General features: G+C 39.5%; 1 protein-coding gene across 1 annotated transcript in view; it reads left to right on the top strand.

Annotated features, from left to right (window-relative positions):
* The window catches only part of LOC126475358 (jouberin-like), a 270,176-nt gene that overhangs the window by 197,649 nt on the left and 55,025 nt on the right, over positions 1-17,502 (top strand). Inside the window, exon 9 of the mRNA XM_050103172.1 lies at positions 9,409-9,560. Coding sequence (XP_049959129.1) covers positions 9,409-9,560 — 152 coding nt within the window. The remainder of the gene's footprint in view (positions 1-9,408; positions 9,561-17,502) is intronic.

Genomic DNA, 17,502 nt, shown 5'->3' with positions numbered 1-17,502 from the left:
CCTTCTCAACCATTACTTCCCTTTCATGCCCCTCAACTCTTATCACTGCCTTCTGGGTTCTGTACAAATTGCAAATGGCCTTCCACTCCCTGTATTTTACACCTGCCACCTTCAGAATTTGAAAGAGAGTTTTCCAGTCAACATTGTCAAAAGCTTTCTCTAAGTCTACAAATGCTAGAAATGTGGGTTTGTCTTTCCTTAACCTAGCTTCTAAGATAAGTGATAGGGTCAGTATTCCCTTGCATGTACCTGCATTCCTATGGAATCCAAAATGATCTTCCCTAAGGTCAGCTTCTACCAGTTTTTCCATTCTTCTGTAAAGAATTCGTGTTAGTATTTTACAGCTGTGACTTATTAAACTGATAGTTTGGTAATTTTCACTCCTGTCAGCACTTGCTTTCTTTGGAATCAAGATTATTATATTCTTCTTGAAGGCTGAGGGTATTTCGCCTGTCTCGTACATCTTGCACACCAGATGAAAGAATTTTGTCATGGCTACCTATCCCAAGGCTATCAGTAATTCCAACGGAATGATGTCTGCTCCCGGGGCCTTGTTTTGACTTAGGTCTTTCAGTGCTCTGTCAAATTCTTCACACAGTATCATATCTCCTATTTCATCTTCATCTACGTCCTCTTCCATTTCCATAAGGTTGCCCTCAAGTACATCATCCTTCTATAGACCCTCTATATACTGCTTCCACCTTTGTGCTATCCCTTCTTTGCTTAAGACTGGTTTACCACCTGGGCTCTTTATATTTATACAGGTGGTTCTCTTTTTCATCAAAGCTCTCTTTAATTTTCCTGTAGGCAGTATCTGTCTCACTTCTAATGATATATGCTTCAACATCCATACATTTCCTCATAGCCATTTTGCACTTCCCATCTATCTCTTTTTTGAGATGTTTTTATTCCTTTTTGCCTGCTTCATTTACTGCATTTTTATATTTTCTCCTTTCATCAACTAAATTCAGTATGACTTGTGTTACCCAAGGATTTCTGCTAGCCCCCATCTTTTTACTTACTTGATCTTCTGCTGCCTTCACTATTTCATGTCTCAAAATTACCCATTCTTCCTCTGCTGCATTCCTTTCTCCTGTTCTTGTCAGTAATTCACTAATGATTTCTCTGAAACTCTCTACAACCTCTAGTTCTTTCAGTTTACTCAGGTCCCATTTCCTTAAATTCCTACCTTTATGCAGTTTTTCAGGTTTTAATGTACAGTTCATAACCAATAAATTGTGGTTGGAGTCCACATCTGTTCCTGGAAATGTCTTACAGTTTAAAACCTGGTTCCTAAATATCTTGTCTTACCATTATATAATCAATTTGAAACCTTCTGGTGCCTTCAGGTCTCTTCCTCTCATGATTCTTAAACCAAGTGTTAGCTATGACTAAGTTATGCTCTGTGCAAAGTTCTACCAGGAAGCTTCCTCTTTCATTCCTTACCCTCAGTCCATTTTCACCTACTACTTTACCGAGCGAGGTGGTGCAGTGGCTAGCACACCAAACTTGTATTCAGGAGGATGACAGTTCAATCCCGCATCCAGCCATTCTGATTTAGGTTTTACATGATTTCCCTAAATCATTCCAGGCAAATGCCGGGGAGGTTCCTTTGAAAGGGCATGGCTGGCTTCCTTCCCCGTCCTTCTGTAATCCAATGAGACCAATGACCTCACTGTCTGGTCTCCTCCCCCAAACAGACCCCACCATTACCTACTACTTTACCTTCTCTGCCTTTTCCTACTATAATTTCCTGTCCCCCATCACAGTTAAATTTTTGTCTCCTGTAACTATATGAATAATTTCACATATCTCATCGTACAGTTCTTCAATCTCTTCATCATCTGTGGAGCTAGTTGGCACATAAACTTGTACAACTGTGGTAGGCATGGGCTTTATATCTATCTTGGTTACAATAATGCATTCGCTATGCTGTTCATAGTGGCATATGTGCATTCCTATTTTTTTATTCATTATTAAATTTTCTCCTGGATTACCCCTATTTGATTTTGTATTTATCATCCTGTATTCAGCTTGCCAGAAGTCCTGTTCCTCCTGCCACCAAACTTCCCCCTATATCTAACTTTATTGTATACATTTCCCTTTTTAAATTTTCTAACCTACCTGCCTGATTAAGGGATCTGACATCTCATGCTCTGATCCATAGAATGCCAGTTTTGTTTCTCCTAATAACAATGTCCTCTTGAGTAGTCCCTACCTGGGTATCCAAATGGAGGACTATTTTATCTCCAGAATATTTTACCAAAAATGACGCCATCATCATTTAACTATACAGTAAAGCTGTATGCCCTCAGGAAAAATTATGGCTGTAGTTCTCCCCCTTGTTTTCAGCTGTTCACAGTACTATTACAGCAATGGTGTTGCCGTTGATGTTACAAGGCCAGTTCAGTCAATCATCCAGACTGTTGTCCCTGCAACTACTGAAAATGCTGCTGCCCTCCGCAGAAACCACATGTATGGCTATGTGAATCCCTGAGGCACGCAAGCCTCCCCACCAGTGGTAAGGTCCAGGCTTCACTGAGGGGGGATACATTCAGAATATAAAGTTTTAATTACTGTGTAAGAAGATTTATTAGGAGATAAGTCCTGTTTTCATTATTTATATGAGGTGTTGTGCCTGGTCTCTGTGCTGTTCCAAGAGAGTTGAAGATGTACCTGGAGTCTTGACAGGCAAAGCAGTCAAATGGGGCAAGGAGTCTTCTGCGCCAGCCATACTGTCAAGGAATACCAATGACCAGAAATTTATGTCAATAATGTATTATGTATGTATGTATTGAAAAAAAAAACTTGTTATTCATTACCCAGAAGGTCTCCCATAACAAGATACTTATCGTCTAATATGGGTTGTATTTAAAGGCGCAATAAAAGCCTTAAAATATCAAAGTTGCAAAGTACTGGTTTTTGGTAAGAAAGAAATTAAGTTAGTCTACAGATAAGAAGAATATTTAACAAACTGGGGCATTTGCAGACTATGCTGAGCTGAGCTGAAGATCACAATGAGGTAGCTTACAATATAAATGAACCCTTACAATCTTTGTTCTTAGGCCATTCTTCTTTGAAGAGAATACACTCAGAGGGCCTGCCAGGTATACCATGATGCCTGCATGTATTGAGACATCCTTGTACAGCACATGATGCCTGCATGGGAAGAGTGTAACTGTGTTTTCATGCAAGATGTGGCAACACCTCATGTCACTTCCCCAGCAAAAGATCTGGTTAATGCAACCTGCCATGAACATGTTAATTCCAGGTTTTCCAGATGCATGGCCTGCAAGATCGCCTAATTTGAATCCATGTGATTTTTGACTCTGGGGATATTTAAAAGAACACACTTACCAGGGATGCATTTGGTCTCTACCTGCTCTGAAGGCCAGTATACAGGAACACATTGCTCACATTCCACTGGAACTTGCTCATATTCCACCGGAACTGGAGCAAGCAACTGTTGATCATGTCATTTTATGAATGCAGCATCTTGTACATGTCATCAGTGATCATACTGGACAAATTGTGTAAGTAGTGGTTAATAATAAAGTCAACATTATGCCTTTATCTCTTGTCTGACCTTTCTGCCCGCATCTCGTTCCTGGTCTATTACATATGGAAACATTTCCATATGTCTTTCTTATATTCACGGTACTAGACTTGCACCTTGTGATCAAAATTGGAACCAATTTTCCAGTGTAAATAGTTCTGCATTAAAGCATTAGCATATCTAACACATATTGCTGTCATATGCAGTGACAGCCACTGAGGCATTCCATTGGCAGTGCCAAAAAAAGCTTAGTTTTGTAGCATCAAACATATTATGGAATTTAGTCAATAACTCTTATATTTCATAAGATATTATATCAAACAAAATGTATAGAGAAAAAAACATTTATTATAACAGAACCCTTCTTATGACCAGTAAGAATTTGATATATTCCTGGAAAACATGATAGCAGGTGTTTGTGTAAGAGAGAGGGGTGGTAGTGGTGGTGGTGGTGGGTGGTGGGTGGTGGGTGGTGGGTGGGGGGGTGGGGGGGGTGGGGGGGGGGGGGGAGAGAGAGAGAGAGAGAGAGAGAGAGAGAGAGAGAGAGAGAGAGAGAGAGAGAGAGAGAGGTTGCTTTAGCTATCTTTTTTGCACATCTGCATGAGATGTCAAACGTAACACTAACTGCAAAAATCTCACTCATACACACACAATTCCACATGCGCGCATGCATATCAGCAGCACAATTCTTCACTCCTCTCAGTGTATGTGCAGTAACTTTTACATGGCAGTCATAAGCAGGGGGTGTTTTGATGTATAGTTGCTTAAGATAACGGTGGAGATTTGGCTTCAACTACCACATAATGACACCACCAACCTCAGCTAACAATTGTGCTCTAGCCGTTAGCCAATGATTTATGTGCTCTGCTTTCCTCTGAGTAGTGCTTACTGGTTGTTTCCTTTTTTTATTTTGAAATGAATGCAGAGAGCAATCTTGCTCTGTCACAGGCTTCGAATATCGCTCTCACAACACCAGGTGGAATCAGTGGTTCATATGTACGTTATTACATTGTTTCTGCCTTTCCAGGAACACAGAACATGGACGTAGGCTGCCAGCCCTGTCAGAGGGCGGTGTGGCTTGTCTCCCCACTCTGCTCTTCTCTCAACAGCCAAAACAGCCTGTTTGTTTAACATTCTCTACTGCCAGAAAAGTGTCCGCTGCAACATCGGTGCCAATATGAGAAATAATAGAGCATGTATAAATTATTTGAACTTGTAATCTGGATTTTGTGAAGCAAATTTAATCAAATTACCAACATTTAAAGCTAAAGGCATTGTACTCACCAAAAGCAGCAACTCCATGACTTTGGGGAGACAGCTTTAAAATAATGTTACGAATGATATTATAAATCAATTTGTTGCCTCTTCTTGCTAGCATCATCTCCAACTGAAATCTTCAATTTTACATATGAATGACTTTTCACAGGATAGCATCCTTAAGGCACTTAGTCGTTCTTCTTTCTTGGTGTTTTGTAGGAATGTTTTAATTCTCTTGAGCACTGAAAATCACCACTCAGCTTCTGATGTTGAGATAGGTGTCCTGATTAGCAGTTTCAAATCTTTAACAGTCTTTTTGAGTGTGTCACAAAGTTCATCCTCTAGAATCAGCAGAAGAAATGGAACTGCACCAGCAACTTCAACTTTCTTTTTTCCAGAAATATACACATGTCCATAATCTCAAGATATTTGTCTGGAAAAATCTGTGATGTATTTGTCAAACTGATTTACATCAAATAAGTTGGCTACATAGAGGTGTCCAATGAAACTAACGTTGTTAAGAATGGAGTCAATGTCATCTCAGATGTTCCGCATTACTGCTTCAAAATTCTGGTTTTTTTGCATTGCTTTGGTCGGTTCAGTTATCTTCTTCTGAATCTGATTAAAGAGTATATCTGCATGAGGCATTATCATTGAGAAAAATGATAGCCAGAAAATGAATTTGTTATCTTGCATTCTTTGTGTGTATGACCCAGCTTTTTCAACAGTGGAAGACAATTTTATGCTCTCACTTGTTTCAGTGACTTTCATGACAGTAATAAGATTTTTCACTGTTTTCAAAACCATTTTTTACTACTTGAGAATGGTAATTCCATCTTGTCATGCACATGGGGCAAGCTTTTTTGAATAATGCTATGCAACACTTTTGATTTCTGTGGTGAGTTAGAAAAGAAAGAATAATTACCTGAAAAGATGCAGAATTTGCATTTAACAGAGGCTGCTGTAGAAATAAGATTGAACTGATGTGGATAACAATGGATGTAGTTTGCATTTGGATGTTTGTCTTTAATTAATTTCTGTACCCCATTCGACTTGCCACTCATAATATTTGCACCATCATAACTCTGAGCTATTAGTTTTGCTTGGTTATTGCCAATTAATGATTCAGTTTCTTTGAGAATACTCACAGCTATAGTATGAGCATTCTGACATTCTGGATTAACAAAGTTCCAAAATCTTTCTATCTACATTATTCCGGGATTTATTAAGTTTTCAAATTTATACTGACTTTTTGATCACCTGGTATATCTATTCTTTTCTACATGTTTGTTGTGGCTGTCAATTGTTTGTCTAGATTGTGCTTTTGCACTGTTAGCCAATTTCATCCCCCAGGCCATTTCCAAGCTAATTTCATCACAGAGAAACAGTGTAGTCACATATCCTATCAGCAGCAGTCTTAACTGCTGCACAGATCACTGGGTAGACATCAGCCCAGTGCAATCCCAGGACTCCAACCAAGATGCCGAATAGTCTGCACCTGACTGAGCCAGACACCATCCTGGGCACTGGCTGGACCTCTGTGTAGGACACCGACTGGACACTGATCAAGAACACTGAGCTCCACAGCAATGAGAGACTTCACTATCTACAAGGCGCTATCCAAAATTTTTGGGACTGGTGCTGCCATCTGTTGAAAACCTTACCTTTGGACCAATGGTCACCATCACCCTTGAAGTAGTTCCCATCCACACATACACACCGGTCCCATCATTTCTACCAGTGGTGAAACGTTTCCTGGAAGTCCTGCTCTTTGAGGGTGTTTATCACTGCCAGTGATGCTTATTGAATCCTCTCTAGAGTGTCAAACCAATGGTCTTTCAACTTGATTTTCAGTTTTAAAAATAGTGCGGAGTCACAAGGTGCCAAATCTGGCAAGTATGGTGGGTGGAGTGCAACCGCCATGTTGTTTTTTGCCAAAATGGTCCTGGTGAGCAAGGACATATGGTAGGGTGCATTGTCGTGATGTAGCAGCCAGTTCCCTTGACACCAAAGTTTGGGCCATTGTCGCCACACGTTGTCACAGAGCCATTGCAAAATGTCACAGTAGTACATGGAATTCACTGTTTGGTTGGGTGGAACGAATTCTTTGTGCACAATTCCCTTGGTATCAAAGAAAACGATGATCATGCTATTCACTTTGCTCTTCACATGTCTCACTTTTTTGGGTCTTGGAGAGCCCGGCTCTTCCACTGGGACAATTGTTGCTTTGTCTCTGGGTGACAACCATACATCTCCGTAGCACTTTTCCTGAGATTTGCACAGAATTTGATACACATGCGGTGTTCTGTTCGTGGATCCATCGTCAAATAACCACACACCAAACACAGAGTATTACAGAAAGCACTGTGGACACACAACACATCCTCCCAGCTGAATGCCACTCTGCACACTGACTCATCAGATATGCAGCTCTCACCACCTAGCGGTGCAAAAATCTACTACTCCTACTTTCCAGATGGCAGCACCAGTCCCAAAAATTTTGGATTCCACCTCGTACCTTGAGAGACATTACCATTCTACCAGAGGTGGATATTATTTCTTGCCTCATGTCAGAACTGTGAACTGTTCATTTGTGTGTTTACTCATGAAGGGGTTTCTATCATTGCAACCTGTGCACCAACATTGCCACATTGTAAGGACCAAGATGTAAGACAAATATATCTAAAAAATAATTGAGGGTGCCAGGTACAAGCACCAAATTGAGATGAAGAGTTTGGCACAGGAGAGGAATTCATGGCAGGTCACATTAAACTGTGCAGATGATTGATTAAAAACTCCCCCCCCCCCCCCCCCACCTTCTTCCCCAACACATGCAAAAGTTCCAAGAATATATTTACTGTAGTGACAGTGCTTTGTGAGAAATTTACTTACCTGTTGTCTTTTTAAAATGTTTGTGTTTTCAATAATGAATTAGGATATGGTTTAAAGTCTTGGAAATGATATTATACAACTAATGGGTTGGGTTGTTTGGGGGAAGAGACCAAACTGCGAGGTCATCAGTCTCATCGGATTAAGGAAGGAGGCCAGCCATGCCCTTTCAAAGGAACCATCCTGGCATTTGCCTGGAGTGATTTAGGGAAATCACGGAAAACCTAAATCATGATGGCCAGACATGGGATTGAACCGTCGTCCTCCTGAATGCGAGTCCAGTGTGCTAACCACTGCGCCACCTTGCTCGGTATATACAACTAATGTATGTCTCAGTTTCTTTTCCACAGCTAATAATATTACTATAATGGAATCTAGAAATTTTTTGCAAATTGTCTGACTATTCATCTCTTTTGAATGTGATGCAGGACAAAAACCAATGCTTTGTTAATTCTCACTGATATATTTGATGGATTGCATGTAGGACTGTTGATATATTTAAAAATACTGGGAATCTGATAGATCAATATTTCAAAAAATATCTTTTTGATATACTGACAAAAAGTATCGATATACTGAAGAAAAAAATATTGACATATCGGCCTATAAAAATATCGGCTGCACACTGTAAATATAATGAAAAAATTTAGAGTTGTATTTTTAAGTATTGATTTGCTGTATTATTAGATACGCTGTACACCAACAAGCTAGCAGCCTGCCTAACCCTCGTGGAGCAAGAATTGAAAGAAAAACCCTTAATTTGAAAATCTGTAAGTTAATAATTGGACTTTGTGCAGATAAAAAGCTCGTATTACAATGCTTTTTTTTTTTTGTTGTTGACTGTTGTGTTGTTAATTAACAACTGAGTACATGGTGCATTGTCATGCAATACTCCATTTCAGTTAACCTCTCGTAACTTATTTTCTTAACTTGTCATTGGCTACATGTCAAAATAAACCTGTTTTCATGTTGATGTAGGAAAACTGCATGGTGAAGGTAAATGTTGCAGTTGTTGTTGGTAGCATTTAATGCCAATATGTCATCATTTCCCCTCACACACTGCAAAGACCAGTCTTATCATCTAGATTTTTGTTTGTCATTTTCAGCAACCGTTTTTGAAGAATGCTGATGTGGAGAAATAGCACACTAGTTGTGTTAAAAATTAATTTTTAAAGAATAAAGCAAAAGCTATCTCTTCACGTCAGAAATGTTGTATTCCATTAAACCCCCCCCCCCCCCCCCCCGCCTCCTCAGTGCAATCAGACTTCTTCTTTTCTGCCACCTACACTTGCTTCAGACAGTCAAAGAGAAAGACTGGACATGATGAAAGATCCAAATGTAGTAAGACTCCTTCACACAGTGAAAGTAAAGTTATGTTCTACTAAAATTTCGAAAGAACAAAGAAAAAAAATATAATATGAAACAGAAATATAGGCATTCGATATTGCCATTTTCATATTGACAAATCAGGGAAGGGAATATCACTGATATATTTCAATATTTTCTTGGGGAAATATTGATATATCAACATTTTATCAATAGCCCTAATTGCATGACATGTAAAGACAAGTGTGAAATTCAAAAGATCACAGCAATGTCAGATTTAACTATGTGGCCAACAGTTATTAATGATTCTGTCATAAATGAATTTTGTCATCAATGATATTTTTTTGACATTTGTGTAGAAATAATGTGACATTTTTTAGCTTCTTCAGGAACTGGACATCCATAAAGGTTTCATCACATCTCTCTGCTTAAATAAAGATGGTATACTAATTTCAGCAGACAGTATTGGAGTAATAGTTTTATGGAAAAGTACAAAAGTCTCAAAGCACCAGTACAAATGGGAGTTTAAAAAGTGAGTCACAACTTTATGCAAGTGAATTATAATTAGTATATCTAATTTCCACAGACATACGCTGGCTTGGTCAATGTTAGATTTAACTTGATCTGATCTCTGCTAAACTCTAGGTGTTTCGCTCTAATGGAAAACCCTGTCATAATTTACAACAAATATCAAGTTCAAATGTCCTAAATATTTATAAGCTTCTCATCAGCCTTAATTTTTTCTAGACTAGCCTTTCTACACCACCTAATTTTGTAGATGGTCATGTAAGATAATCTAAAATGGAAATCGCTTGCTGCACCCCTTTAACAGAACAAAAACTGTCTATACAGTGTGATGACAATTTATTGTTAAAAGAATATTAATATATAGTTTCTAACATTTGCTTGTCTTTGTGGATGTATTCCTTGTCTCTCTTCATATGATTAAATATTCTCCATCAAGATGGAACCCTTGGATCATGATGAATGGATAAATATTTCATTTATGAACTCTCATTACACAGCTGTTTAGTTCTTAAGAATTCCACTTAGGTCTGCCTTATTGCAGATGGCTAGTTCTACATCTTGATATTCCATGGTCTATATAACCAGTTCTTTAATTCTGCTGCTACAGACATGCATATTTTCCATTCGTCAGTATCAAGTAATAGTCTGGTTTCTTATAAATTATTCATAATATACTGTACATGGCCCCATGAACTGAAATACTTCACCTCCTTCTTCTTCTTGTGCCTTTGTTCTGCAACAGCACAACATTGGTATGCTTGTTAACCCTTTTGCTACTTGTTGTTTTGTAGGGCGGGTAACCACAGCCAAACTTTGACTTCCAAAGAAAATTCCGCACTGGCTGTATGAATGATTTTTATTAAATCTGCGACCAGTTTCACACCACTTATTGGTGCATCCTCAGGCAATCTGTTCAAAAAATAATATAATAAGAGCTCAACTTCTGGTATTGTGGGAGTGCCTACCTGTAATGCTATGTCATTCCCCAACTGCTGTGGACGTGTCTATGAATGCTGCTTGGATTTTCCTACAGTGCTATAGACATCTGCATGTATTCTGAGCTGCAGAACTCTCATTGTTGTGCATGAGTTAGTTCCATATCCTGGTGAATGAGAAAGCTTTGAGTATTTGTCACACAACATGTGTACCTCATTGCAAGCTATCATTTGTAAAAAAAAAACCCTCATTTTGATACCTTGAATCGTTTGTGAGATATGACAGTTCTTATGACTACATGATTTGTGATGCACAAGGGCTTTCTTGAATGGGGACTTTGCATGAGATTGTCCTTTGGATATAAACACCAATAACTCAAGAAGAAAATGAGATATCAATCTGTTTTGAGTTTTAAATGAAATTTCAATATCCTATCTACATTTAATTCATGCAATGCATGAGCTAAAACCAACCATACACAAATTTTATGCTATGTGTCTATGGGTATTGGAGAAAACAAGATGGTTATTCCCACATGTACTTGATAACAGCTTACAGTTATACAAATATGAATGCATTCACAATGTAAAGCATGGAAAAACTAACAGAAAAGTAAATCAAGGAACAACCACTTTAATACAGCTTGAAACTGCCACTGCACAGAATGTTTATGCACCATTGCACATTTTTGAGGACAAAACATTGGAACAGGTCACTACACAGTCCCCCCCTTTAGTGCTAATGATAATGAGGATTGAATTTAACATGCTGTCCAACCCTTGCAACTACTTCCTTCTTGGAAACCAGGTGGTGTGCCATGCGAGTCAGTAGTTCTAACAGGGAGTGGGGTAGTAATCCTTAATGATGGTCTAGGTGTTGCAGTGCCTGGTTCACCATGGTGCTCATGGGGTACATCAACACCTCTTGTTGCTGATTCTTCTGTCTTCTCTGGTTTGCATTCCATGGTTGTTATAATGTCTGTTGAATCCAGAAATAGTGGATTGATCCAATCCAATGCAACTGTGGTGAATTGATCATTATGCAGAAAGTATTGCTGCCCTACTGACTGCTGGATATAGTCCGTCGTACAGTGGCTGCTATGGCTTATGCACTTTATTGTTGCATAAAAAATACATGTGTATAACTTGTCTAGCTATGCAAAAATGAAAGAGTGTCTTTTCAACTGGTTTCTAGGCACTTTTGGTCTTAGCTGGTGTATATGTTCTCTTAGTCAGGTGGTGAAGACTAAGGCAGTGATTGTGTCATCTGCCATGCTGTGCAAAAACCCTCCAAATAGGCTTAATGTTTGTCAATATACCAGTTCCTTTGCTGTGCTCTTCGGATCACTCTTAAATGATGTTCATGGGCCTAAAAGCATGACAAGCAGTGTCTCTGTCCATTTCAGTATTGCTTTAAACAGCCAGCGAAGTTGCTCAACTATACTGTCTGATGCATATTGGTATGATGTGGCATGTATGTGCTTTGTACCTAATAATGTAGTCAATGCTCTGAAGATATAGGCTTCAAATTGTCATCCTTGATCAGTGGTAATTTTCAGTGGGACTCTGAAATGAGCACTCCAAAAAAAAAAGTTGCGCTACAGTTTCTGCCATGATGTCTTGTTTTCATTCAAAATGCCTCAGGCCATATTGTGAACCCTTCTACCACTGTGAGGTGTTAACTGTAACCTTTGAATGCAGTGAATGTGCCTATGATGTCAGCATGAACATGTTCGAAATGCTGATTTGGTAGAAGAAATGCACCTAATGGTGTCCTGACATACCATGTGATTTTATACCTTTGGCCTGCCACACATCGCTTTACAAATTTTCTGCAGTTTGCAAACATACCTGGTGATTACAAACAAAGTTTCTGTCTGACTGATCTCACAGTGATCCCTTTACTCCTGGATGTGCCGGATTGTGCATTGACACTATTGCATGTGCTCTGAATTGCTGTGGCAAAAATGGTCATATCTTTCCTTTTGCTGTGTCACAATGTAACTCTACATATTCTCCAAGTGATGTCAAGCTGTAATCTCAGTTCCTTCAACTGTTGCAATAAATCACACAGCTCACTATCACTTTGTTGTGTGTGCATGAGAGCATCATAATCAGTAGCTTTTGTCAGTGCTTCACACACGCGGTTTCACCTGCCACTGTGTTCACTGTTTCTACTTGCAAAAGTGCATCAAATAGAACATTTAGCTTCTATGGCTGCTGATTGTGAACTGACTGATATAATGTAAGTGTCGCAGCTGCCTAGGCAGTGCTTTCTCCTGCTTTACCTTAAAGATGTAGGTAAGCGGCTTGTGATCTGTATACGAGTAGATGGTTAATTGTTGCCCTTCTAATGTGTGTCTGAATGTTGTGACTGCAGCGCAAGCAGCATACAGCTCATGGTCATATGTTTCCCAACATTGCTGAGATGGTGACAACTTATGACTATAGAATGCAAAGGGCTGCCAGTACTGGTCAGTCTTTTGCTGAAGTGCAGCACCAGTGGCACAGGACAAAGCATCAACCATGTAAACAAATGGGGCATGTGAGATTGAGTGTGCTAATAGGGTGACCTCTGCTGTAGCTGTTTTCACAGCCTGAAACATGGTGTCTGCCTGGCTGACACATTCCACATCAGTACGAAGTGTCGTATTCATGATATATGGAACAAGTACTAATCTAATCTAATCTAATCTGTGGTTAGGTATCAGTTTGCCCTTAAGCAATTTGTTCAATAGTGTGATTATTAGTGTGTGACTGTGAATGAACTGTTGATAGAAATTTACTACTACTAGGAACTGTTGTAGTTCTCTCATTGTTGTAGACTTGATCAAATATCCTAAAAAGTGCACCTCTTTCTCACCAAAAACACATTCACCAGATTAATTACTAGTTCCTGTGTGTGTTGGCAGTTGAACACTTGTGTCAAATTCCATAAGTGCTCCTCTTCTGATGCTGACATCACCAACAAATCATCTATGAATACATAGCACAAAAATCTGAATCTTTTGTCATCTTATCCATAAAATGCTGGAAGGTCTGAGCTGCATTACACAGTCTGAAAGGCATCCTGGTGAACTTAAGATAGGCTGAATGGTACCACCACTGCTGTTTTATGAATGTTTTCTGTGGCTACAGGGGTCTGATGTATGCTTGGACTTGGTCAGTGCTAGAAAATATCATCTTATCATGAATATTTGCCTAAAAGTCTTGTATGTATGGGACTGTGTACCAGTCAGGGATGGTCCTTGCACTGAGTTGGAGATGGTCACTGCAGTGATGCCACCCATTCTTCTTTTTAGGCATGATGTCAATTGGGGCTGTTCAGCTGCCACTAGAAACTTTGCAGATAACCTGTGATAGCATGTTGTGAAATTCCTGTTTTACCACTTTTAGCTTTTCAGGCCCCAGACATTTAGGGACATGTAGGTAGAGTGTGAGTTGACTGTCCTAGCATGGTCAGAATGTGGTAAACAGCAGTGTGCTATACCATGTACATCTACATCTACATCTACATCTACATGAATACTCTGCAATTCACATTTAAATGCTTGGCAGAGGGTTCATCGAACCACAATCATACTATCTCTCTACCATTCCACTCCCGAACAGCGCGCGGGAAAAACGAACACCTAAACCTTTCTGTTCGAGCTCTGATTTCTCTTATTTTATTTTGATGATCATTCCTACCTATGTAGGTTGGGCTCAACAAAATATTTTCGCATTCGGAAGAGAAAGTTGGTGACTGAAACTTCGTAAATAGATCTCGCCGTAACGAAAAACGTCTTTGCTTTAATGACTTCCATCCCAACTCACGTATCATATCTGCCACACTCTCTCCCCTGTTACATGATAATACAAAACGAGCTGCCCTTTTTTGCACCCTTTCGATGTCCTCCGTCAATCCAACCTGGTAAGGATCCCACACTGCGCAGCAATATTCTGACAGAGGACGAATGAGTGTAGTGTAAGCTATCTCTTTAGTGGACTTATTGCATCTTCTAAGTGTCCTCCCAATGAAACACAACCTTTGGCTCACCTTTCCCACAGTATTATCTATATGGTCTTTCCAACTGAAGTTGTTCATAATTTTAACACCCAGGTACTTAGTTGAATTGACAGCCTTGAGAATTGTACTATTTATCGAGTAACTGAATTCAAACGGATTTATTTTGGAACTCATGTGGATCACTTCACACTTTTCGTTATTTAGCATCAACTGCCACCTGCCACACCATACAGCAATCTTTTCTAAATCGCTTTGCAACTGATACTGGTCTTCGGATAACCTTACTAGATGGTAAATTACAGCATCATCTGTGAACAACCTAAGAGAACTGCTCAGATTGTCACCCAGGTCATTTATATAGATCAAGAACAGCAGAGGTCCCAGGACGCCTCCCTGGGGAACACCTGATATCACTTCAGTTTTACTCGATGATTTGCCGTCTATTACTACGAACTGTGACCTTCCTGACAGGAAATCACAAATCCAGTCGCACAACTAAGACGATACCCCATAGACCTGCAACTTGATTAGAAGTCGCTTGTGAGGAATGTTGTCAAAAGCTTTCCGGAAACCTAGAAATACGAAATCAACTTGAGATCCCCTGTCGATAGCGGCCATTACTTCGTGTGAATATAGAGCTAGCCGCGTTGCACAAGAATGATGTTTTCTGAAACCATGCTGATTACGTATCAATAGATCATTCCCCTCAAGGTGATTCATAATGTTTGAATACAGTATATGCTCCAAAACCCTACTGCAAATCGACGTCAATGATATAGGTCTGTAGTTTTATGGATTACTCCTACTACCCTTCTTAAACACTGGTGCGACATGTGCAATTTTCCAATCTGTAGGTACAGATCTATCGGTGAGCGAGCGGTTGTATATGATTGCTAAGTTGGGAGCTATTGTATCAGCGTAATCTGGAAGGAACTTAATCGGTATACAATCTGCACCTGAAGACTTGCCCATATCAAGCGATTTGAGTTGCTTCGCAGCCCCTAAGGTATCTACTTCTAGGAAACTCATGCTAGAAGCTGTTCATGTTTCAAATTCTGAAATATCCATTCATCTTCCCTGGTGAAGAAATTTCAGAAAACTGCATTCAATAACTCCGCTTTAGCGGCACAGTCGTCGATAACAGCACCATCGGCACTGCGCAGTGAAGGTATTGACTGTGTCTTGCCGCTTGTGTACTTTACATACGACCAGAATTTCTTTGGATTTTCTACCAAATTTTGAGACAACATTTCATTGTGGAACTTGTTAAAGGCATCTCGCATTGAAGTCCGTGCCAAATTTCACGCGTCTGTAAATTTTAGCCAATCTTCGGGATTTCGCTTTCTTCTGAACTTCGCATGCTTTTTCCGTTGCCACTGGGAGAGTAGGTGACTGCTGAGTAGTGTCAGGGTATTATTTCAGTAACCATATGTATGGTGTATTGTCTGTGACTGTGCATACTGCTAGCAGTGTGCCACAACATACTTTCCTTGGAGTATACAGATTAGTAGTCAAATCTGCCAGTAAGTCATAGGAGGACAAATTTTTTTTTGATAGTAGGCTGTGATATAACTGCCACTGTAAATTGCCATTCAAACACATAGTGTAGCCCCAGGTTAAGGAATAATGTTAACTCAACCATAAATTCTAATCTTGGTGAATAGATAGCAGTTGTGACTGCTCCGATACTGTAGTCAGTTTGGTGTATATTCTGGCACTTCTGCCTTTGTATTGACCAAGTATTGTAGTTTTGTATCCCTGTCCATCACAAAAAGTTAGTACATATTTGCAATAGAAGTTTCTGTCGTGCTCCCACCTGCAAGGTGTTGTACAAGGTGGTGTACACTTTTGCATATCATTACCAAACTTCCTGTGGTACCAAAATAAGTTCTGTGCAACAACGATTGATTACAACTCCTTGACTATTGGCAATGTGCCCATTGATGGTTGTGTGTTGTTTGTAAAGCAGCTACCTGTTTGGTCAGTTCTGCCAATGGCATTTGCAGGGAGGCTTGCATCACTTTGGGCACATTTTCTTTTCATGGCGTCAATGTTGAGACATTTTATGTAGGATGTATTTCACCTATCCTGTCAGCATTTTTCTGCCAGTGTGTTTAAATTGCTTGCACACACAATGTTAATTTTTGGGTGTCTGATGGCATTTGGGACAACCGTATATTTTGTAGCACATCATTACTTACAGTATTACTTACCAATGTGTGTAAATGTCTTAGGAGTTGTGAGGGAGCATGATCTCTGAGCTTGTTAGTGTGCAAAAGCTTCTCTAGCCATTTTGCTCTCAGTTGCAACAAGTCTGTGATCAATGCATTCTTAATTGATGCATACTGTTCGGTATGGCTGGAATGTCCTGGAATTCTGTTGCTAGTTGCTACATGAGTACTGCAACCACATAGCTGTATTTAGTCCTGTCTGCTGATATATGTGTGAGGACGAACTGATTCCTAGCCAGGCAGACCATAATAGAGGATTATGTTGCCAGAATTGTGGGGATTTCATTGTCATTCTGTTAACTGCACTGCTGGCTGCTGGTTCAGTTGTGACTGGTGAGTCTTATATTCTCATGTGGGAACAAGTGCAGTGCAGATGGTGTGGAAGTTACAAGCATCAATGTTGTGAAACTGTGCAAAATGCTGAAGCCAGTGCAGACATGACTTAGTCAATTGGGGTCACCAAATATGTTGGTATTAGAGAAAACAAAATATTTATTCCTGCATATACTCAGTAACAGATTACAATCACACAAAAATGAATACATGCACAATAACTAACTGGAAAGTAAATCAAAGATCAATTGAAAATAGAGGTCATAAACAGAACAGTAGTGTGACCTCCATGTGGCCAGATGAGAGGAATTGCCGATGCCAATTAAAAATGCAAAGAACTGTAAGTAATCACTTATTTACATAAAAAGCAAGAAGTGAACTATTTTATAATCTATGAATAATACATATAAATACAAAAATGTATCATAACTATCATTA

The sequence above is a fragment of the Schistocerca serialis genome, chromosome 4 (assembly GCF_023864345.2).
Source record: "Schistocerca serialis cubense isolate TAMUIC-IGC-003099 chromosome 4, iqSchSeri2.2, whole genome shotgun sequence".
In the NCBI taxonomy this organism is placed as follows: domain Eukaryota; kingdom Metazoa; phylum Arthropoda; class Insecta; order Orthoptera; family Acrididae; genus Schistocerca; species Schistocerca serialis.
The sequence above is the reverse complement of the archived record's forward strand: the minus strand, read 5'-3'. Positions and strand labels throughout refer to the sequence as shown.